General features: G+C 49.5%; 1 protein-coding gene across 4 annotated transcripts in view; it reads right to left on the bottom strand.

Moving 5' to 3' along the window:
* The window catches only part of SSBP3 (single stranded DNA binding protein 3), a 339,288-nt gene that overhangs the window by 120,230 nt on the left and 194,806 nt on the right, over positions 1-24,252 (bottom strand). For all 4 annotated transcript variants that reach the window (XM_085602561.1, XM_085602562.1, XM_085602560.1 and 1 more), the window contains exon 5: positions 23,460-23,549. In XM_085602561.1, coding sequence (XP_085458687.1) covers positions 23,460-23,549 — 90 coding nt within the window. The remainder of the gene's footprint in view (positions 1-23,459; positions 23,550-24,252) is intronic.

Genomic DNA, 24,252 nt, shown 5'->3' with positions numbered 1-24,252 from the left:
GACTTTAATGTTACACTTGACCCCGCCCTAGACCGTTCCAACGCGGGCGCGGCGCACCACCCTCGCTCCCAGGCTTACGTTCTAGACCTCATGGCGCAGCACTCATTGCTTGATGCATGGCGATACATGCACCCGGGAGCTAGGGAGGGCACGCACTGGTCGATGTTGCATTCCACTTGGGCCCGGTTGGATTACATGCTCCTCTCAAGGACGCTGGGGACCTCTCTCTTGGGGGCAAGACACTTACCTCGCACTTACTCTGACCACGCGCCTGTGCTCCTTACCCTGGCCCGGTCCGGCCTGGTGGGGGATCCGCTTCCGTGGCGCATGCAGCCTCACATCCTCTTGGATGACCTGTTTAAATTTGAGATGGGCCAGGAGATCACAGAGTTCATCGATCGTAATCGGGGGACGGTGGATAGCGTGGCGACGGTATGGGAGGCCTTTAAGGCCACCATGCGGGGGGTGTGTATTTCTAAGGGCTCGGGCGTGCTCCGCTCGCTTCGCGCGGAGCTGACTGCTCTGGAGCGGGCTTTGCAAACGCTGGAAACTGACCCTGCCTTCATGCGAGATCCCGCGCTCCAATTAGACTACCGTACTAAGCTGACTGAGTTCAGGACTGCGGCTGAGAGGGAGGTACGCTTCCGCGGTAAACACTTTAAGGCACGCGCGTATGGGGAGGGTGAGCGCCCCGGCAGGTTCCTGGCGGGAGCGGTTCGCCCCCCCCGCGGCACTAATCACATATTGGAGGTCAGGGCTCCAGATGGTACCCTGCAGCGCGACACACCCTCCATACTGTCTACCTTTGTGTCTCATTATTCCGCCCTATACACGTCCCAACGGGTGGCGCCCCTTGAGATGACCGATTACCTGTCTGGGCTCACCCTCGGATGGTTGTCGAGTGCCCAGCGTGAGTTACTGGCGGCCCCTATAGGCCTGGATGAGATCAAAGAAGCCATCATGCAGACTGCGTCGGGAAAATCCCCGGGCCTGGACGGTTTCCCAATTGACTATTACAAAACTTTCGTCGACCCGCTCGCAGCGGTTCTGCGTGAGGTGTTTGAAGAGGCAAACGAGACTGGCACCCTCCCGCCCAGTATGTCGGAGACGCTCATTGTCTCTCTCCTTAAACCGGGGAAACCCCCGGATAGCTGCGATTCGTACAGACCGCTCTCTCTCATTAACAGTGATGTGAAGGTCCTGGCCAAGGTGCTGGCGAACCGGGTGAACCTTCTGGTCGGGGGGCTGATACTGCCGGATCAGGCGGGTTTCATCCCGGGCCGCTCCACATCCCACAATCTGCGGACGCTTTTCTCGGTGCTGAATAATGCGGACCCCTCTCTTGCTCTGGTGGCGGTTTTCCTGGACGCCACCAAGGCGTTCGACTCGGTCGAGTGGGACTACCTCCACTTGATCCTTCAAAATATGGGTATGCCTGTGGCGTTTTCTCGGTGGGTTCAGATACTATACAGTAGCCCCAAGGCGAGGGTTCTTATCAATGGCCGAGTCTCAGCTCCATTCCGGGTGACTAGGGGTACCCGACAGGGATGCCCGCTGTCGCCCCTTCTTTTTGCGCTGGCAATCGAACCTCTGGCGTCCCGTCTTCGGCAGAACTATCTCGCGGCCTCCCTGCGATGCCAGCAGCGGCAGGTTCTGCTGTCACTCTATGCAGATGACCTCACACTCTACGTTAAGCACCCGCGGGACAATCTGAACCCTATCCTTCGAGAGTTTGTCCGCTTTGCGCTCTACTCGGGAATTCACATCAATTGGGGAAAATCTACGGTCTTCCCCCTCACGGATGGTATAGAGAAAATTCCACTTGACTATCCGCTGGACTGGTGCGATGAGAGCGTGAAATACTTGGGAGTTTGGGTCTCTAGGGACCGGCAGGAGGTACTGCGAATGAATTATGGCAGGGCGCTCGAGAACATACGCTCGCATGTGGCCCGGTGGCTGACCCTGCCCCTAACCATGGCGGGTCGAGTTTCCCTTATAAAGATGGTTGTGCTCCCCAAGCTGCTCTACCTCTTCCTCAATATTCCGTTTCACCCGGGCGGCTTTTTCTTCCGGGAATTAAGATCGGAGCTTATCCGGTTGGTATGGGGGGGGAAGAGACCTCGGCTCAGATGGTCGGTCCTTACTCGGCCCTATGGGCAGGGTGGCTTCGATATACCGGACTTTCACCTTTATTATAACTGTGCTCAGGCGCACTATGCGTATTACTGGTATCGACCTTTGCCCTTCATGCCGCAGACGGCGGTGGAACACTGGTTGGCTGATCCGGTGCCGCTTGAGGGGGCAGTCCTTGCGGAGGTGCCGTTGTCCCGTGCGGATCGCAACCCTGTGCAGGCCACGGCGCAAGCTTGGGGCGCGATCGCGGATCGTCTGGGGTCGTCGTTTCTCTACTCCCCTCTGATGCCCCTGGTGTACCACCCGGCTCTTCCGCTTTTTGGGGAAGAACTGTTCCGGAGAATCAAGCTCAAGATGGGGTTTGCCAACTGGGGTGACCTCTTCCATGCGGGTAGATTTCGCGATCTCCCGCTCCTCTATGGGGACGTTGTCCCTACCCCTCTGGAGACTTTTGCCTTTATTCGCCTCCGAAGCGGGCTACAGAAAGTGTTGCCGGCATATCCGAATGAACCTCCAGTTCTTGAGCCGTTTCATAATATGCTTTCTTCTCCATCGCCTTCGCATATGGTCTCTGCATTGTATCGGGGGATATATGACCGATCGGGGGCCTGATGCTGCGGTCCCGTGCGGGCTGGGAGGCCGAGATTGGCACTGAGCTCACGGATGACCAGTGGGGGTTCTGCTGCTCGCAGACTGAGATGATCTCGTCTAGTAGTCGGTTCCGCATCATCCACTACAAGTTTCTCCATCACCTTTACTGTACTCCTGCCCAGATGCACAGATTCCGTCTACGTGACGACGACCGCTGCGACAGGTGTCATTCTCCTGGAGCGGACTTCTTGCACCTGGCCTGGACTTGCCCCAGCATAGACGAATATTGGGATCAGGTGTATGAGGCCTTGGGGGAGATGCTGGGATCCCCGCTGCCGCCCTCTCCTATACAGGCTCTTCTGGGGTATACTCGGGATGTGCCGAAGCCGGATCGCCGTTTTGTAACCTGTGCACTGCTGCTCGCCAAGCGCCGCATAGCGTGCCGATGGGGGCGGGGAAGGCGGCCCAAATTTAAGGAATGGCTGCGGGATATGGTTACTTGCCAGGAGAATGTTCTGCTGTATTCAGAGTTGCTCCCACCCAAATCCCGTCCCCCCGACATTTGGGGACCCCTGTCACAGTACCTGGCGGCGAACAGCGCCCAGCGATCACCGCCTGCCCCTGTAGGGGTGGACTCACCGGCGGGTGGTCCGGACTAGGGGGGATGCATGTGGTGCGGTTTCTCCTGGGGAGGGGCGTCCAGTCTGCGGACGGGAGGGGTGGACTCTGCTGGCCCTGGGGGTTCCCCTGGCGGCTGTCTTGCGATCCTTCTCCCCCACGACGTTCTAGCACACTGCCGCTATAGCCCGTATGGGCTCTCTGAAAGTGGGGGTGGGATGGCACGACTATATGGCTGCGGAGGTGCCCTGTATGGCAGGGGAGGGTATATAAGTACGCGCTGAGGGGTAGAGACTCTATACAGATTAGGAGGGGGAAATGGAGGAAGCTCTGGAGAGGAGGGGTCTGGATCACCACTTGTCAATGACTAGACTGTACACTGTGTTTTGTATTGCTGATGATGCCTTTTTCATTTACCCATATTGCCAATGTCCGGATAAGTGTGTAATGTTGAAGCACTGTATGACAAGAAAAGTTAAATAAAGAGTTAAAAAAAAAAAAAAAAAAGATCCCAGACGAGGCGTCAAAGCGCTTTTCCACGAGTAGCACGCTGCTCTGGAACCCACAGAGGATTAATCTACAGACTTGCTGAAGTCGGTGAGTCCAGAGTTGTGCTGCTTGGCCAACCAGGACGGCAGCTGCTGCAGGGAGAAAGACCGGGGCCTGCGGACTGTAAGGCCGCGCGCAAGCTATCATTGGCTTAGACAGCGGCCCCTGCGGGGGCAGAGAATAACGGAGGAGGAGAGGCGGCGGCCTTCCCACGCGACTCCGATACCAAGAGCAATGTGGCTGTGATCGGCGAACCAGCGCATACCAGACCGCTGGAACCCCCTGGGACTGCAGCTGATGCGGTGAGGGAAGTCGAGGCCTGCAATCTGGGAGCCCGCGCGCAGGCGATTAGCAGCAGTGGGCAACCACCCGTGCTTAGAAGGTGACCCTTGTGGCGGCAGAGGGTGGCAGGAACGGAGAGACGGCGGTTCCCCGCAAGGCCCCCGGCGTTGAGAGGCGAGCCCGCGTTCGGCGTCACAAACCACATCGGATGCCGCGCTACGAAGCTGCAGGAGGGAACTGACCTCGTCGGAGGGCGCCCTGCGGCAATTAAACTCCTGGCAAGGCTTTGCTGAAGTGAGGGAGACTGTTGTGAGGTGAGCCGGATCCTCACGAGGCACGCCTGGGCAGCTGTGACAGTGCCGAGAGATCTGGCGGCCGTGAGGCCAAAAGTAGACGCCGCCCTGTCCTGGGACCCCCGCCCCAGTTAGTGACAGCGCAGGCCGCAACAGAGACGGGCGTGGGCCCGCCGCGGGGGGTGAGAACTGTGCATTGGAGGAGCTGTGGCGTGAGACGTAGGAGCGGGCGCCCAGTGTTCACCGCGGGGGCCCCCCGCAAGCCTCCGACACACCCAGGCTGCATTTGCACTGCAGTGGTCGTCGCGCGCTTGTCAGGGGAGGCCGGGGGGCCGTAGGAGTACGGCACAGCTGTCCCCAGTTCTCTTCCTAGGAGAGGCGGAAGGAGCTACAGCGTGTCCCTGTACCCAGCAAATGGGACTGAAACACATGAATCAACTCAGGGACTGGACCAGATTCTACAAAGTAGCGGTCAACTGAGGCAGTCTGTGGACAAACCACTTAACTGACCAAGGTGGGTAGACTCGCTGGGACAGCCTGGAAAATGTGACAGCCCCCCACAACTTAGACCTGGGAAGAATGCAGGCATCGCGCTGGCAGGGCGGACGTTGAGAACAAGGGGGTACAAAGCTAAGGGTGATCTGCACGATACCGACAGAGAGAGGAGATATGGGCTGAGGCCTACACGAAGGCATACACGGCGGCCTAGGAGCCGTGGATCCACACAGGCCAAACACCCTGCCACAGCAACTACTGGGCACCAAGGAGTGAGGAGAGGGAAACGCTGGAAACGAGTGGGGGCTGTGAGACCCCACTTCTCCCACCCAAAGCGACGCCGCAACCAACGGGAATAGAGCCTATACAACTGGCTGCCACCGGGGACACCCGTGATAGCTATGACACCCGGGTAGCCAAGCAAATCCGCAACTTAGTGCCCCGATGAACTTACATTGACGCAACACGATGCCCTGTCCATGAGGGATGCCGCTGACGGCCATTCTGCTGTAAACCCAGATGCCCAGCCCTACAGGAAGGCTGCCAACACAGAAACCGCACATACGATCCGAAGGACATTACATGCATCCTTGCGAATAAGCAGTCACGCGCGGTGTGCCTGCCACTACTGGCCCCACCTGACTACGCACCTTCAGAGGCTCACACCTGCGAAGACACCAGTCGCCTGAGCAGAGCCTCCGCAGAGGCATCACTACTAGCGTGCCAGCCCCCCAGCAGCTAGCCACGTATGCCCATGGCGCAACAGCTTGTGATGGGCCGGCCCCTGCACGCGAATAGCCTGGATCCCACGCGCATAGGAGCTGGGGGAGAAGATGGACTCAGTCCTTGCAGTAGTGGAGAAAATCGAAGCCGCATTGGAACACACCAGAACCTCTCTGGAAACCCAGATTGACAAAATTACCTCGGACTTCACGCTGCTGCACAGAGATCACTGTAAACTGGCCGAAAAAGTCACCACACAAGGCCAAACACTCAAGGATCTCCAGCCTGTCACTCAAAGCCACGCTGCTGCGCTTCAAGATATGATAGATAGTATACATGCCTTGGAAGACAGAGCAGAGGATGCAGAAGGACGTTCCCGCCGCAACTACATTTGCGTGGTGCGTTTGCCAGAAGTGAAGGAAGGTAGGAACCCAGAGCGCTGGTTGCGCGAACTTCTACCCCAGAGAACATTGTCAATGCAGTTTGCAGTAGAAAGAGCCCACCGTGTACTGGTGCAGAAACCCCAGCCAGGAGCTAGGCCGCGTCCGTTTATCTTCAGGATACTCAACTACAGGTACAGAGACGCGGTGCTATGCGAAACACGTCAAATGGACAGCCTCAACGAGTGGGTGGTAGTCCAGTAATGCTCTTCCCCGATTACAACGCTCTAGTGCAGCGCCGCAGGACCAACTATGCGGCAGTGAAACGCCAACTCAGAGCTCTGGAACTGCCGTACTCACTGTTATTCCATGCTCGGCTGAGGGTCGTTGTGAAAGAAGAGACCCGCTTCTTTGATTCTCCTGCAGAGGCATGGGACTGGTTGGAAGAGACTGAGCAGTGGACAGGCACTAGGCCTTTGGATCCAGGTGGTGACAACCCCACAGGCAGGAGGAACAGGCGGTGAGGACGACGAGGAGCGATGCGAAATGCGAAGCCAGGGACGGCAGCCCCGAGTCCGGAGAAAATTAGAAAAGAGAGGCAAGATGCCCTGGAAGCAGTCACAACTCTTGGATCCCCACACTCAAAAGAACACTAAGACTCTTACACAAGGGACGCATTGGTGGCCAGTGGCTCCTCGTCACCATCAACTGAAATATCGGATGACCTCTGCCTGCCAGTGTTAACCCCGCAAACTGCTGATGGTATCCTAGGATAACGCACTGGCATGCTGAACTCTGTCACAGACTGCTCACGCAAGTAGACCATTGACTGTTTACAAATGTGTTCTTCAATTGTGTTACAGATGGGGGCGGGTCTGTCGTTTTGATGGCCACACTCACCCGTTAGGTGACAGTGCGGAAGACGTTGTGCCCGCGCCCGGCCAAGCCACGTATATTACCACAGGGAGTGGGTGCACATGACACATCCCTAAGCTCTGAGCCCGGCTGGACTCGCACACTTATCTGGGTAACTATCTAGACGGCACACTACATGCATAGGAATGGGGGGGGGGGAGGGAGAGGAAAGCCGTAGCAGAACGTTACCTGTGCGCGCACCCCTTCAGGCAACACACTGAATTAGTTTGTACTTCTCAGTTGTTACTGAGGTTTGGACGGACATTCCGCAAGGTTCGCCTCAACTGTTATGTTGTTCTTAGTTCAATCATTGTTTCTGTTGCTTGCACGCCGAATATTACAACGCTTACCGGGAATCTCTGGTGCAGAGCTTACACACTCTTTACATCACAGCTCTGGAAGGGAACACACTGCCCCTTTCGATGCGCGAGGCCTACCTGGTGTCCTTGCTGAAGCCAGACAGGGACTCCACAGTCCTGGGATCTTATAGACCCCTGGTGCTGCTTAATGCAGACTATAAGATATTCGCTAAAGTGCTAGCGGAACGGCTAGCGCTGGTAGTCCCTGAACTGGTTCACAGCGACCAAAATGGATTTGTACCCAAACGTAGCACATCACTGAACTTACGCAGGTTTTTTAGAGTAGAGTCGGACAGTGTGAGGATGTGGCCATGAGCGGGATGCCTTGTGTTAGACCTGGAGAAGACCTTTGATTGCTTATAATAGAGCTATCTAGCGGCAGTGCTATCGAGATACGAACTGTGCCTGGGATTTCTTCAGCTGGTTGGCCTCTTATACAAAAACCCCACAGTTTGGGTGCGATTGGGGCCATACATTTCTGATGCCATACCGATATGCAGAGGCACCAGGCAGGGGCGCACGCTGTCACCTCTCCTGTTTGCATTGGCAATAGAGCCCCTAGCGACAGCGCTGCGATCAACTCCGGGAGATGGAATACCTATGTGTGATGCGGTGCACCAAGTGTCGCTGTACGCAGACGATCTCCTGATCTACGTGAGAGACATTGAGAATATACCAACCCAGCTGGCATGTAATAGACGTGAGTACCCCAGGCCCACTAGCTAGGAGCACTTCAAACAGGCTAACTTCTACTTGCAACTCATACGGGAGCACACTGGGCTTTGCCCCCGACCAGATGCCCCGGTCATAGATTCTATCCCAGCTTGTGCCTTTCGTTTATCAAAAGGCAATACTTTTTTATATTTTTGATTATACGAAAGTGGTAGCCAAAGATCTACAATATAATTAATAATTGCAAAAATAAAATACACACATATCTATGGCGTGCTTCTGATACCATGATTGACACACACACGAGAGAGAGAGAGAGAGCGAGAGAGCGAGAGAGAGAGAGAGAGAGAGAGAGAGAGAGAGAGAGAAAATCTGTAAAGTCAGGGACTATGTTCACTATCGTCCATTATAACACTAGTATTAATTAAGTCCATCCTTTAAAGTTAAATATCAATCTCTGTGCAATACTTTAGAGCCCATTGCTCAAACGGTTCCAAATCTCTTGGCCTCTTTCCTTACTTCTTCCGCCTTTTAGTTTATACAGAGAATCCTTGGTATAGAAACATGCTCTATACCTCGTCCACCACTGACCTAGAGATGGTGGATCGGGATTCACCCAAGCAAGGTAATAGTAATTCTAGCATTAGCTATCGCAACGATTAGACTTTCTGATTTTATTGGAGACCAAGCTGATTATTATTAACCTTAGATAACAAGTGGGTGAGAAAAGCTAATTTGATTTAGCAGCATAATAGTAAAGGCTTATGAAAAATAGACGGTCAATAGCCTACTAAACTAGGGCGGACTATGAATGTATGCAAAACATTAGCTTCTTCCTGGTGACATCTTTGGACAGAAAGAGGTACGAGTCAGACTCTCAGCCCCAAACTGTGTAACATCCGAGTGAAATGAAAACGAAACAATGGTATAGAGTTGTGAATTTTGAAATGAGCTGTAAACAGAGGAGAGGTTGATGATATCATTTAATGTAATCTGTCAACAGCTGATATGGTCGGTACATAAAGTCATCTACTTTGATATCACAAACTATTGCATAATACACCCTCAGCGTTTGTTCTCAATTAACAAAAAATAAGCCTACCAATGGGTTTTAATCCTAGTCCATTTGAGTCCTTTTAATGTTCATTAAAAGATCTCCTATCAGAAGATATTTAATAATAAAAAACATAAAAACAATTGTCATGGCAACTTAAATTCCTCTTGTAACTGCAAATGTAACAAGAGAGCTATCTTTAACTCCCCAAATAGATTAACCTCAGAACCTTTCCACAACTTACTGTACTTGTCCTGAAAGATTTCTGCCAGGGATGCTGTGCACCATAATGGAAAGTAAGAATTATAAGACGTTGTACAAAATAATTGCGCCCATCGTTCCCAAAGATGGATTGTGAATTTTACTATCTTGAACCTGACGTTTTCTAAAAGCTGGATTAGAAAAAGGCTAACAATAACGCCTTGGCTGTGCTGTTTAAGCACTCGTTGATGGTGTTTTAAAGTTAACCTTGACAAACATGCCCATAAGTCTGATCATGGCCCCAAAAAATATTTTAAATTGGGTAAACCCGACCCGCTACTTTTGATAGGAAGGTTCAACAAGTTCAATGTTCTCTTTGGGAGTTTATAACTCCAGATGAAACTAGATAGGGCTAAATGAATTCTGTAAGACCAAACGCTTATCACAAATAGCCAGTGTAGACCCAAACAAATATTTAAAAAAATAGTAAATACCACCATCTTTATAACATTACAAATTCCTACAGGACTAAAACGCAAATGGTCCTACAATTTTAGATTTGACTTTTTCCAACAATGGGTAATAGCTGGTTTCAACTAGGTTATTACGGTACGTGTGCAAGGTTACCACCAAGTATTTTACCAATATTACACTGATCATTCTTGTTACAAAATATATTAGCTAGTGTTTCGGCTTTAGGTTTGTTTAAATGATAACCAAATATAGCCCCCAAATGAGTCGCCTGCCTTACTATTTCCCAAATCACTTTTGCTGCATCTAGCGCAAAATATTGCTACATCATCTGCATAAGGTTAATACTTAAGTGGTCAGACCAGTTAAGATAATTGGGGACATTCTATTTTCAGTCATTATTTTGCGTAAAAACAGCTCTAATTACAGTGCAAATAAAAGTAGTGATCTTGTGCAGCCTTGTCATGTGGCTTTCCTTAAGTATATCTGCTTAGAGAGTTAGCCATCATACATACATTTCTAGTTCGCTAATAATAAACCGTAACCCTCTTTTCTGGTGAATACTATATAGAACCACTGACTCCTTGCCTTTTCTAAATATTCCCCAGGTGTTCGACTGAATCTGGAAAACTCCAAAGCAGTACTCCTGTGCGGCAGAAGGTGGCATTGTGAGGCTCTGCCTCGATGTTGTTTTATTTTGAACTTACGACTGGAGCCACATATAGACGCCACTCATGCGCGCTGTCAGTTTTTTTCATAGGCTTATTCAGACGCAGAGCTCATCTGCAAACTGGTACGACCAGTATGCAAAAAAAAGCCCCTGTGCCAGCAGAGGGATCGGTCATTGGCGGTATGCTAATCTCCAGGCATAACCCCAGAATTGGCAAAATAGTTGGGGAAATTGTCGGACGGGTGTGGAGAGACCCAAGTAGCAAGGTTCGGCCCCCTTAATAGTTCCAGGGTGAAATCATCCGCCTTCTCACCAAGGCAAGAGCCCTAAAAAGGCATATTCATTAAGGATGTTTGGACAGCCTCGGAGAAGCCTGTAGACCGCATCCAACTGTGGCGCCGAAGCATCACGATTGTGCCAATAGCCTGACCCAAGCAATTGGTTGCATCCAGACATCCCAGCTATGCTGCATGGTATGAGCTTAAGACGCACATAGGTTGTCTGGCAACATTGGTAAGATCTGACCGACCATCTCCCATAGTGCACTGGTGTACTGACCAAGAAGACAGCTAGAATTTACTCGACATAGGACAAGGCTGGCAGAAGAAAATGCGCTTGGGAAAAAAGGTTCCCATACAGTTAGATGTGCAGTCAGATAGAGTCATAGGAAAGGCGTTAGGATTGGCTTTACCGGTGGACGCCTGAACCACCAAGCTCACTGGTTTGGATGTTGCGTGAGGAATTCTGGGTCACCTGGAGCGGTATACATTCATTCATTCATTTAAGCTTTATTTCGGTTGAATTTACCATAAAAGCAGATAAAAATACAAAGTTAACAAAACAAACAATCCATTTCATACATATAACCTCTGGTAATCACATGGTTGTTAGACATTTGTTCCTTTAACAATTTAAATAAGTTCGTAATTTAAAATTGACATGACAATGATATTCATAAAAGTTAAAATATTATGGTCTCTCAAAATTCATCTTGCTTAATCTTAGATCAAAACAGCATTATTGATCAAGTTCCTTCGTGCAATCCACATTGAATGTAAAAACTTAGTTACTGCACAGACAATCAGTGGGTCAGTATCTGTTTTTAGTATCCTAAAAAACGCCAGATAGTGATTTATCCCCAGGTTCTTGCACAGCTGAATTATCCATATCTTCCTAATATAAGCGTAAGCAGGACAGAATAGGATAACGTGGACCGGGGTTTCATCCTCAATGAGACAACCTGGACAGGGGCGTTCTAGTCCCCCTTTCCACCTATCAGAAAAATTAAAAAGGCGCAAGGTGCCATATCTGAACTGTAAATAAAGCTTTTTTGCTAGTGTTGGTTGGATTAAATCAATCGCAGGCTCAAAGCTATAAACGGACTTTACATCCAGAAAAGCATCTGTTAAGCTTGAGGATTTTACTGAGCGAAAGAGATTCCTTAAATTCATTTGCTTGGCAGCACTCGCCACTGCTTTCTTAGAAATAACTGGGCAGGAAACTTCAGGGGTGAACCAGAGTTCCTCAAGACCAGTCAATGCAAGTGAATGTTTGACGAATGCTAGCCAAGGAATCCCACCAGAACCAGTTAGAGCCATGACAACTTTAAGCTCCTCCTTATAGGTCACCAGCTCAGGAGTACTCCAAAGACCCTTCCAATAGAGTAACGGTCGAATAGTGATAGCGTCAACAATTGGACAGACATTTAAGTCAAGTCTTAGCGGGATTAAAGGAGTGCTTTTTGGAAGATCCAATAGTTGTCTTATAAAATTATTTTCAGTTATGGATAAGTTGCTTACTGATGTATGACCCCAAAGTTCAGCCCCATAGAGCGATGAAGCCCTAGCTTGCACTTTAAAGATTTCAAGTGGGGGACTAATAAGTTTAAGAGAACAGCTCTTCTGAACTTTCAGGATCCCCCCTGCTGCTTGAGTTAATCTTAAGTTAGCCTTAGCCACTTGAGGACCCCAACCCATTTTGTCATTCAAGGTCAGACCCAGGTATTCAAAGGTTGAAACCCTTTCAAGGGGTTTGCCATCCATCATTGGATGAGGGCGATTGACTGTCTTTGCATTGAAAACCATATACTTAGTCTTATTTATGTTAACCACCAGGTTTCTTTTAGAACAAAAATTGGAGAATTGGTCTAACACGCGCTGCAGCCCCATTGGTGATTTTGAAAGCAGAAGCGTGTCATCCGCAAACATTAAGGCGGGAAATCTTCGGGCGCCCAATTTGGGGGAGTCTATATCGTTTTTAGCTAAAAGATCTTCGATAAGCTCGTTGAGAAAGAGAGAAAATAGGGTTGGTGCAAGGACGCAGCCCTGCCTAACACCTTTCTCAATCGGGAAGGCTCCTGTTAGCTGGCCTTGTTTACCGAAGCGTACTCTAGCGAAAGTACCAGTGTGTACAATTTTAAGCTGGTGGCATAGGTAAAATGGAACCCCCATTGTTGATAAAATAGACCATAGTTGTTCTCGGTCCACCATGTCGAAGGCTGATTTTAAATCGACAAATATAAGATAAAGACTACCCCCTTCCAAGGTCACATGCTTCCAATAAACCACTTGTAACCTGAATAGTTGGTCGATAGTTGAGATTTTCGCCCTGAAACCCGCCTGAAGCGGAGTCAAGATGTTATTATCAGTAGACCAGGCCTCCAAACGTTGTAACAGTACCCTGGCATAAATTTTTTGTGTAACATCAATAAGGCTAATCGGCCTATAGTTTGAAGGTTGGAGCGGGGAGCCCTTCTTATGTATTGGGATAATCTCCGCCCCAAGCCAAGTATTGGGCAAAGATAACCCCTGCAATATCGCATTAAATAAGACGAAAAGATAGGGGGCCCAAACTATTAGTTCTACTCTGAATAGGTCACCCGGGATGCGATCAAGACCCGGAGCTTTATTGGGCTGAATCCTGAGAATTGCCGACTTTACTTCCTCCAAAGTGTATAAGTGCGCCGGGCATATAGGGTTCGGGGCCAAAAGGCTCTGAGGGGCTTCACTAATGCAAGAAGGAGAAAGAGAATAAAGGTCTTTAAAATAAGTGGACCAAGCTTCCTCGGATATATTAGGGATAATTGCAGATCTTCCTACTGTATTCCCAGTATGGACAAGGTTCCAAACGGACCGCGAATCCTTTGCCGCAAGGGCAAATGAGATGGCAGCCCAACGGTCAGCCTCCCATTCAGATTTCGCATTCTTTAGTATTTTCTTATATGCCTGTCTAGCCTGAACAATGCACTGTCTGTTTCCATGGCTGATAGCCAATAGAAGTGTAGATTTTGCATCCCTACATCCTCGATTGAACCAAGGGTTATCTCCAGAGCATGGTTTATTTTTAATGGGGCCTGCTTTATAAAAGGTATCCTTTAAAAGGGTGACCATCTCACTATGAATATCAGTGATTACAGTCATATCGATATGAGATGGGTCACTAGAGGCAAAATTTGCCTTTTCGAGAAGGGGGATTACATTTCTATATAAATTAGACATTGTTTCAATAGAAGATTTCGCGGCTGCCCATCGAACTCTTCTCCCACCTTGCTCTAAACTTAAATCACTACTAGGGGAATTGTTTATAGCAATGTCCCCACCAGTTGGTTTGAAGTCCATCTCAATTAACAGAGGATTATGGTCACTTTCAGCGCGCCGACATACGGTGAAATCTAGAATTTTTGACCAGGATGTCAGGCTCACCAAAAAATAATCTATAATTGATGAATGCCCCATGCCATTATAAGTATAAAGGGCAGGGGTTTCACTCTTAAAGCGACCATTACAGGCTCTAAGGGAGAATGTAAGCATAAAAGAGGTCAGTTGGAGAACCAATGCTGACCAGTTTTTTACTGGGTAGGCTGTTGGGGGGGGGACTGACCATATTGCGTCTTCAGTCTTGGTGATTGGAGGGACCCCCTCTAAGGGTTCAAAGTGACAATTAAAGTCACCTCCAATCAGAAGCACTACCTTATCCCCCAATGAGTGCAGTAAATCAGATAGCCTGTCCAGGGTATGAGAAGTTCCACCGTGTTTGACTGGCCGTGAGTAGACATTAATCAAGGCCAGCTTGGGTAAACTTTTGTGTGACATCAGGAGGCACGTAAGATCAGGGCTATTGGTCTCTAATCTTTTTACCGTAAATCCAAGATGGGTGCCTATCCAGATACACAACCCCCCCGACGGTCTGCCTCTTGTGCCTTGTACTGCGGGTTCTACAAAGGTTACATACCCAACTCTATGGGTGGGACCTGTAGCCCAGGTTTCCTGGAATAAACAGATCCCATGGGAGTCCACAAAAGAACACCAATCCGGGATGTCTAAATTAGATAAAAGGCCCGCTATTTTCCAAGATAAAATTTTTAGGGACCCATTTGGTTTTAACAGCTCGGCAGCCAGGCTACCCTCACAACGGGAGTCGGCCGAGCCGTGAGTCCCGAGGCCAAGTGAGTAAAAGTCTACATGTTCGCTAGCAGACTGAGTTTGTGAGACCAATGTACTAATAGTAGTCGTAGGGGTGGGTGAGTCAACCCCTAAGTCCCCATCTAATGGGAGGGGATTCTCTTTGGCCTTTAGCCCAACCTCTATAGGTAATGCAAGTTTAATATCGGCTTCTGCCGCCTGCAGATGCTTGTTCCCTGTGGTCATCAGGGCTTTGACCTTATTGTAATCATCAGTTTGATAGGGCGGGAATCTGCTGTCTGAAACAGGAAGTCAATCTACTTGGTCTAGCAGACAATATCGATTGCGTAACGGGACTTCAAGCAGTTCCTCCCTTGGTTGACCACCCCTACTTCTAGGTACAAGGTGCCAGGAATTCTCTTGCTGAGAGCTCAAACCAGACCTCCCGTAATCGGAAGGGGGATGAGCATGTGCTGTGGGATAAAAATAGTCTAACCTCCATGGTTTAATCGTAGTATTAAAACTTGACTGAGGGAGGCTACATATATGATCAACTGCCCTAAAATCCTGAAAGTTAACAATCACACAATCCCCTCCCACATTTTTTGGTCTAGAACCCACCCACTTCACTCTTCTAACAAATAGAATTTTACTATAAATGTTTCTAGGCAGGGGTCTATGGGTATTCAACCAATGCGTAGTCTTATTCCTGAGTTCCTCATAAGATTCTGTTTTATTACTCGGCAACTCTGGAACCTCCGTTAAAATAACAGTATATGGGACGCACTCCGGAGGTAGATTGATGCATGGTAAGGCTTGGAGGTTGGTAATGCCTGCAACATACTCCTTCCTTGGGATGACAGGGTGTGCAGAAGGTGCCGATAATAAAGGGTGGGAAGGATGTACCTTATCCACAAGATTAGGGCTCTTAGTAGGGTCGCTAGTAAAAGAGCCCAAAATCGGTCCATGTGTGTTAATCGTGGGTGGTTGAACCTTTGCATTAGTGGGAGTAGGTATATAATGTGGGGGAAAGGCATTAGTTGGTGAAACTAGAGCATTGACTTGGGATTGAATGGCAAGAAAATCTTTCCTTAGGCCCAGGTTTTCCACAAAACAGGCCTCCATTTTCCCAAGTCTAGCATCTAAAAGTTGCAGCTTGTCTTCCACTGGCTTGATGAGAGAGGATAATACCAGACTCAGTTTTCCCACTAATAAATCTATATCAAGGGAGCATAAATTTGCAGATAGTCTACCATTCTCAACAGGACTGACTATAGGGGTCTCAAGGGAGCAAGACTCCAAACGTTCCTCAGTCCGGGGTGGCAATTTAGAAGTCAATTTAGCTTGTTTCAATTTGTTACCACGTGACGAGGTATCAGCCTTCCTCTTTTTTGGAATAGCACCTTCCTTGGGTCTTAACTCCTTGTCGTTATTTGAACTCTGTTCAATTGAGGCCGTAGTTAGGTTAGTGGACTGACCACAGTGTGGTTGCAGAGGGGCTTCAACTTGAGCATCAGTTCTGGGCCCGGTATTGGAAGAGTTTAGTAATGGGTCCACGCTTGCTAAATGTGGTTGTGTTGGTGCAGGTGAACGTGCATGAGCAGCAGGGCCCAAAGAAGATCTTCTTAAGAAAACCGGGTCTTGGGACAGACGACGTTGTGTTAATTCAATTTCATGCTCCAAGACAGAAGATGCCCTCGATATAAATTGATCCAGTGTCCCTGCAACCATCCCAACGGGTGTGGCTTTTGCGGCCCTTCTCCCAGCCATTTGTGCCAGATGCTAAACAGTACAAAGTATGCTATGAGTACTTACAGTGCAAAGTTGATGTTAGTGAGGTGGCCCAGCCCAGCCTCCTCCGGCCCCGGATGGCCACAGACGGTCCCGCCCTTGTCCCGGGCTTCTCCCGGCGCTACCCGCGCGCTACCCGCGACGCGGGGGGCAGGGTCCGTTATGTAGCGCCTCCGGGCGCGCTTACTGCGTGTTTCCTGTTCCGGTCCCAGGGGATCCTGGGAAATGTAGTCTCCAGCGGGCACTCCCCCCACACAGCGGTCGCGGCGACAAGCGACGACGGGAGGGAGACGCTGCGGCACCAGGAACTGATTGCACCAAGAATCTGAGGCACTCTCCGGTAGGTAGCGGTCGATTGCCCAGGCTCTAACCAGGTTTCTTGCTCGTCCCCCGCTCTGCCGGCGGCAGGGTCCGTTATGTAGCGCCTCTGGGCGCGCTTACTGCGTGTTTCCTGTTCCGGTCCCAGGGGATCCTGGGAAATGTAGTCTCCAGCGGGCGCTCCCCCCACACAGCGGTCGCGGCGACAAGCGACGGCGGGAGGGAGACGCTGCGGCACCAGGAACTGATTGCACCAAGGATCTGAGGCAATCTCCGGTAGGTAGCGGTCGATTGCCCAGGCTCTAACCAGGTTTCTTGCTCGTCCCCCTACGAGTGACATGCCTGTTGCCCGAAGGACAACATTATAATTTTGCCCAAGAGCACATCTGTAAGGGCCTCATTAAATGGCAGGAAAGGTTCTGTGGGAGACTGACCAGGCGGAAAGATCTCCTTAAGAACGTTGGTTTTAACCTCAGTATTGGCAGTTGCAGCGCTCAAGGACTTCTGCTGCCCTTCTAATCACAACAGTAAAAGATGCTCTCTCTCAAGTGGCAGGATATGGGGAAGGGACTAATTTAGTGTCTGGGGAAATGTCTAAGCCACTGCCTTCCTGTCATTTCTCATACCAATTGCCTTCATCAAACTGGGATACAAATTCACCCCAGTCACCACTGTAATTCTGACTTTAAACAGTCAGAGTGAAAAAGTTGGTGTAGTGTATGTGAGCAGCCGCTCAGTAAAGGTAGTGTGTCAGAATCGGTTTGATTACCAAAGGGCTGTGGGTTTGGAGCATGGCCTCGGCAGAGCGAGTTTGGCTCAAATTCGGAGACCAATATAGGGTATGGCTATGCCATTGATGTTAAAAGAACTGACAGTGTGACGCCATGACCGAAGTCGGCACAGAACACAATGACTGCGCTAAGGGCGAACCCATCAGTAGAAGTCCAACTGGACGACCTTGCAGATCCTTGGGGCCGAACGACGCACCAGAGGAAGGTAGAAGCATGCCAATAATGCACAGGATGAGCTCCCTAAAGGCCTCTACTTTATAAGACGTCGCCAACAGACCTGGAAAGTCTGGATGCATCAGGACCAGACTGAATCGGCTCCTCAGGAGTTTGGGAGCAAGATCAGGTTGCGGGTAGTGAAGTCTTCGCACCGTCTCAGTAGAACAAGAATGACAGGAATAGGCCGATTCCCACTTGGATTTCTTCTTCGACTTACCAGAGGACTATGACCCAGACCAAGATCTGCCATGGGACGGGACCCTCTTTCCACATTGACAGGCCATGAAGAAATCCTGCAGTGTTTAGCAACGTAAAGCTTCACTTCACAATGCTGTATGGCCTTGAGCTCATCTGAGCACAGTCATTGTAGGCCCAACAGTCCTGTCCGGACCCCACACACCAGAGGCATAACTTGTGGGGAATCGGTCATAGACATCTGTTTGCGACAGTCTCTTCAAAGTATAAACCCTGTTGTTTTAGGAGGAGACCTTTCCCTTACATACTGATAAAATGTTGTGAAAAAGATTGGAAAGATCTCGTCACAGACGAAAGTAGCAGAGTAGCAGCGCATGACGTTGCTAACCATACGTAATGGTGTAATACTAGCGAGTATTCACATCAGTGTGGGGAAGGAGGTGCGCTCCTGATACCTGGTGAACAGTGAGCTCTGAGCCCAGCAGAGCAAACGAGTGCCCTCCCCGTCTCAAACCTGAAATATTGCTGCCCTTGGTTACCCTCCGTATACTGGTCCACCTCAGTCATCCCTCCACCTCTCTGACCCACGCAGCCTCTCTTTGCGCCTCGTCTTCCCTCTGCCAGCACCATGGGACCTGCTCCAAGTGTTCCAGGCCTTCGTCCACCCAAGATCCGACAGGCCATCCGACACTTACTGTCCCTCTCCATCTGCTGAATTTATAGCGCTGTTATGAAACAAGGAATGCTGGCCAGCAAAGACAGCAGCCAAGGAGAGGCTGCGAGTGGTTCTAAGGCACTAACTTAATTTTTTAGCTTTCCATACTGACTTGGAGAAGCAGCAGAGGATGGCTCCAGGAGCCTGGAATGTCTCCATGTGTAGATACACGTTAAGGAGCGAACCACTGCCCTGAAAATGGTTGTGCAATAAGTGTTTTGAAAATCTTACGTTCTGATTTACACTTGCAAGAAAACAAGCTGTTATTAAAAAATAAAGTGGGTTGCACTAGCAGCATTAGGGATTGGATTCATGCCCCTGTGTACTATATGAAATAAAACACGTACAATGAGGATTTAAAAAACGTGACACGTCACCGCGGTGTTCTGTGAATAAACATTAAGGCACCCTAGGGTTTGTTCCCGCTATATGGTGGCGTAACGCCTTGAAACTTGCATTATCCTGCAACATACAGTTGGGTAGACTTTACCCCATGCATCCTTTCCAGGCAGGCGCCCAGAAGCAGCTAGCAGGATTAACAGGAGCAGGCCAAACGCTGGCAGTACACCCACTACTCTTGTATTTTGGACACGTGCTGGAAAACAAGAACGAATGCTTCTGCAGGCAAACGGTGTCTGGGTTTAAATAACCACGAAAGTAAAGGGGAAACGGTAAAAACAAAATATCACGGCTGCCTGACCACTGCCACTCCAGAGACGCAATGCCTGCTTCTTTTAGGAAGGGTGGCTTTCAGCAGAAAGCGCGTGGCTTGCCGCAATCTGCTTTGTTACAAACCTGCCGTGGTGTGTAAACAGCAGCAGAGCGGGAGCTGAACTCTATGTTTGCGAACACAAAGCTGCGTCACTGAGCAAACACGCAGTGTCTACCTGGCACCCTCGGCGCCACCATCTTGTTGAAGTCAAGAGCCTGGCGGGCACTTGCTCGCTAATGTTAATTGCCATTTGCCAAAACCAAATTGTGAGAGTAGAACGTCACTAAGAAGTTGGTCATTTTGTATTTTAGTTCAGATTTTGGCCTCCCAACAGACTCCAATTGGTCCCCAAACTTGCTAAACGTGATCCTTCTTCCTCTAGGAAGGCCAATCCCAACAAGAGATCCCACTTGGCTACCACCGTTTTCAACAGTAGGCTAGCTGGCTGCGATGAAGTCACTGCTGGTTATGACGACGTCACCCCTTCTTCCGGCCCTTAGCGCCACGATGGCGGTTTCAGAACGCTGACACTAGGCTCTGCACAGGGGGCGTCCGCAGACACTTCAGCAACAAAGCCCCAGGAAAGGAGAGAGAGAGAACAAGAAGCTCCACGGGTCAGCAGACCAAGAATATACGAGTGCGACGGAGGCATTTGTCTTTTAACTACCTGCAGAAAACCACGACAGCGCCCCCCTACGGAAGACCTCGGACATGACGATTCAGTCCGCCCACTGCATAACAGCAAGCAAAGAAAATGTGAAATATTGAACCACCAGTTACTAAGCTGAGGGACGGTATGCCGTGGCAATCTTCGCTTTTTTCGGCCTTACAAGACAATGCCTGCCATTACCAGGAAGTACTTCTAAAAATAGAGTGAAGGATGGGTGATGACGTCATTTGCAGTCATTTCGACAACGTAGCCTTCCTAGAATCGTAGCCACCGTTGAGTCACTGCTTCGCCACACAATGTATCGTCTCTGGTCCCTCCTCGCGTGTACTCGCGGACAGCGAAACCCTCACTGAAGCCCCCAGAGCTTTCTAGGCGGCCCCCTCTTACACGAACAGAGCACCAATCGCACTGCCCTGAAGGAAATCCCTTTCATAAGGCAGCGCCATTGAATCGCCTCAAGACGCTTGCCGGTAGGACTGCGTGTGAGTAATACTTATAAGAGGTTAGGGTCAAGCTTGGGATGCTGGAGAGAGTCTGAGAAAGGACATAAGCTACGGTAAGGGGGGAGCGAGTTGTCCACCCACCCCCTCAGCCAGTTGAAATGGAAAGCCAGGAGAATAACTTAAAACACAATTCGGTTCAGTGGTGAGAAATCCGAAAAGGCAGGTTTGCACGTCATCACGGTTCACGAGCGCCACTATAAACTCACGGACTGCTGAGGAGAGAGCAGGCCTAATGATAAATATCCAGATGGGTGAACGGGCGAGTCGGCAAGGTGCTCCAGCGTGGGAAACGAAGCCGCCATTCCAACCCGTCAACGTAGCTGCAGAATCCCACACCGGAGGGTGCCCGGCACCCATGCAAATAAAGGGAGAAGGCACGCCAGTTCTAGTCAGATGAAGGCACCGCGGTAACCTACAGCAGGTCAAATCCCTTTCCCCACTCTGACCTTCTAGGCCCCCTGGCCCAGGTTATCCCGACACAAGGCTCTGTACCCTCCCAGGTAAACAAATGCACGGGATGTGGGGCACAGATCCCCAGAGCTTCTAGGCAAGGCACCTGGGCTAAGGCAATGTCACAACAGACACTAGCTACTACCGGACAAAGGAGCGTGACAAAAAGTGGCCAAAGGGGATCTTACATGCACATCATCTTGCACACAGCGTCTGGTAGGTCCCGCAAGCATCACACCTCTCATGGAAACCTTCCAACACACACCTCTACAGCACTAAGGCAAGGTCTGGGACACCACCACTTCCAGACCAAGCACTGAGAAGGGTAACATGCAGGTCTGTCTCCCAGGCAAGGCAGGAGTGCCACAGTGCACACAAGCGGCCTTTACGGGCCACACACACCAAGGGCACTGCACGCTCCAGGTGACTGGACCCAAATAAGTTGCTATGAGCGGAAGGGGCAGACTATGCTTTCAGAGAATCTGCTCCATGCTGCTGTGCACAACAAATCAATAGATACAGCACTGAAAGATGTGCAGATAATTGGCCCAAGTGGGCCACAGACAAGTCTGGTTTATAAGTCTAAAAGACCTGTCCTGTGCTCCCCTTTAACCCTTTTCTATCTACTGGCCAGGTGTGCCAAGCTTACCTAGTGCATAACTAAAATAATGTTTGTAATATTGAAGAAATCTTGAGTTATTTCGCTTGTCCTCGAACCCACAACACAGTCAACAGCAACATTCAGATTTGCAAAAGAAAACCCTAGTGTGCCATGAGCGCGTCCAAATAATTCAAAATACTTTGCAATCTCCCTCTGCCACCGCAACGAGTGCCTCGGGAATATACACATCCCCGCCCACGCACGCACGCCGCCTCGGGAGGTGCACTTTGCTCTTGCTGTTCATGCAAACAAAAGATAGTGCAAATAAATACAAACATACAGGAGATAAAGAAAAAAGGTGAAAGATCGACATAGCTATCACAAGCAGACAGTTTGCTTCCACTTCCAGGGTGCCAGCGGCGTAGTGTGTGAGTGGAGCAGCCCTGCCCAATGGTCGTCCCCCATCCCAGAGCATTCCGCTCTCTTACAGTGCACCATTAGCGGCTTGTGTGGCGATTACCCTACACGTAAGTTTGTCTGACTGAAGACACTTCTATAGTGCTCCAAGGACCCACCACTCCTCACTTGCTTTGCAGCGCTGCTGCGAACTTGTGTGAGGAAGCCTCGAGCAATACTTCACGTGAAGGTCGCAACCATCTCATTCTGAGGGCGACCTGACTGGGTGGTTCCCTTATATTTCTAGTCAGAAGCCTCTTGGAGCTGCACTGTGCCTGGCAGCACAGCTGAGATCCTCCACAGAATCGCACTGAGGTCTGGACCTGCCCTGCTGTTTTCCCCATGTACCCAACTGCCTTCTGCCAAAAATGCGGCCGCACCGGTGCATATCCATTGAGGATCCGCAGTGACCAATTTATATTTTTATCGTCATCAGGAGCGAGGGTGCCAATGTTAGTGGGTCTATATGCACATAAAGTTTAAATCCAACCATGAAATCCTTTATGCAATGCCAACTGTCAGGAGCAGCGTATTCCATTGTGCAAAAGAGGAATATGCTACTCCAAATATTTTGCATACTTTCTCCATCCTCCCTGACCGCAACAGAGACCTTACTTAGGACAACAACATGTTCAACACAAACTTAAACACACTCTCAAGTTAAACTCTTCACATAGTCTGTACTAACTTAATTAATCAACTTAATTAATCAAACACCACCAAACTCCATCAACAAAGGGCATGTCCAGATCCGCATGGCAGGGTACCCAGATGGAGAAAGCGCTACGGTGCCATAAAATTATACTAAGTGCTATAGAACAGCCATTATCCTTCTATACAACCTTGAATGCAACATGGCTGTTTAGAGGAACAGCACTTCCATTAAGTCTTCAATTTGAGCATTTTCTTCTATGCTGTAAAATGAAACCAAGCAGTCTAGGGTTCAAACGAGCGTCATCCTTCCTACGAGCAGAAGTAGCCCCATATAGCTTTCTACAGTTCTCCCTTCGAATAGATAAGGTTTGTTTTCATCCATTTTCTTTCTAGAATTCCTAAAACAACATTTGGCCCCTAAACCCATCAGCCTACTCCAAGGTCGGCACATTTAGGCTAGAGCCACAACTAGTCACAAGGTGCGCCAAGTCAATAGGTGACTAAAGATAACATGCACCGTACCACAAACTTAAAAGCCATGAGATATGAATGGAAAGATTTCAGAAAAGTTCGAGTCTTACCTGAAAGAAACCCGGAGGGATCGGGCCTCCCGGCATCCCATCGTTGGGGGGAATGTTTCCAAGCACTGGACTGGGGGCAGCAGCTGCACTCTGCAAGTAACCAAAGCAACACGTGAGGAAGGGCCACGAGATCTACTTTACATTTCATGCACGTTCTGCTCAATGTTTAATCACTTCTTACTCCACTCCCACTGCAATAGGCACAGTAAATGTACCACCGCGTATCGGCCATCAGGACACAAGACATGCACTGAAGCTCAAGATGCAGACCTGCTCTCTCATAGGTCACACAAACATGCTAGTTACACCCTCTTTTCCTTAACAAAAAAAAAAAAAGGCTGTGGAGGACTCATTTTTTAAAGCCACTATCACCTATGCCCTCACCCTCAAGCAGCCACACCCCATGGTCAAAGTTTTGGGTTGAGTATCTCAGAATGCAAAGGTGTGGTCCAAACTTTGAGCATTCATGTGGCCCTTTTCCAGTACACGGATTTTCAACAACTCTTCATTAAGTGAGTCCAATGGAGGTCAAATCACCTCAAATGCATTTACACAAGAGGTCCTTAAATTAACAAACTTACATTCCAGATTATCTGCTGTAGATGAAACCCTAAAGCGGAATCCAAACAGTCCATATAACGAAAAATATTTATTTAGTTTGCATTCCAACTTGAGGGTTAGTTTTAGGTGTGGAACAGTCTCGAACTCTAATCATAAACATTAGAGTTTGATGAGTCTGCAATCATCTAAAAATGGAGTAATTAGAGTTTGATCAGGCTCGACGCGACCTCCA

Source organism: Triturus cristatus, chromosome 4_2, assembly GCF_964204655.1.
Source record: "Triturus cristatus chromosome 4_2, aTriCri1.1, whole genome shotgun sequence".
In the NCBI taxonomy this organism is placed as follows: Eukaryota; Metazoa; Chordata; class Amphibia; order Caudata; family Salamandridae; genus Triturus; species Triturus cristatus.
Note: the sequence above shows the minus strand (reverse complement) of the source record. Positions and strands in the feature narration are given on the sequence as shown.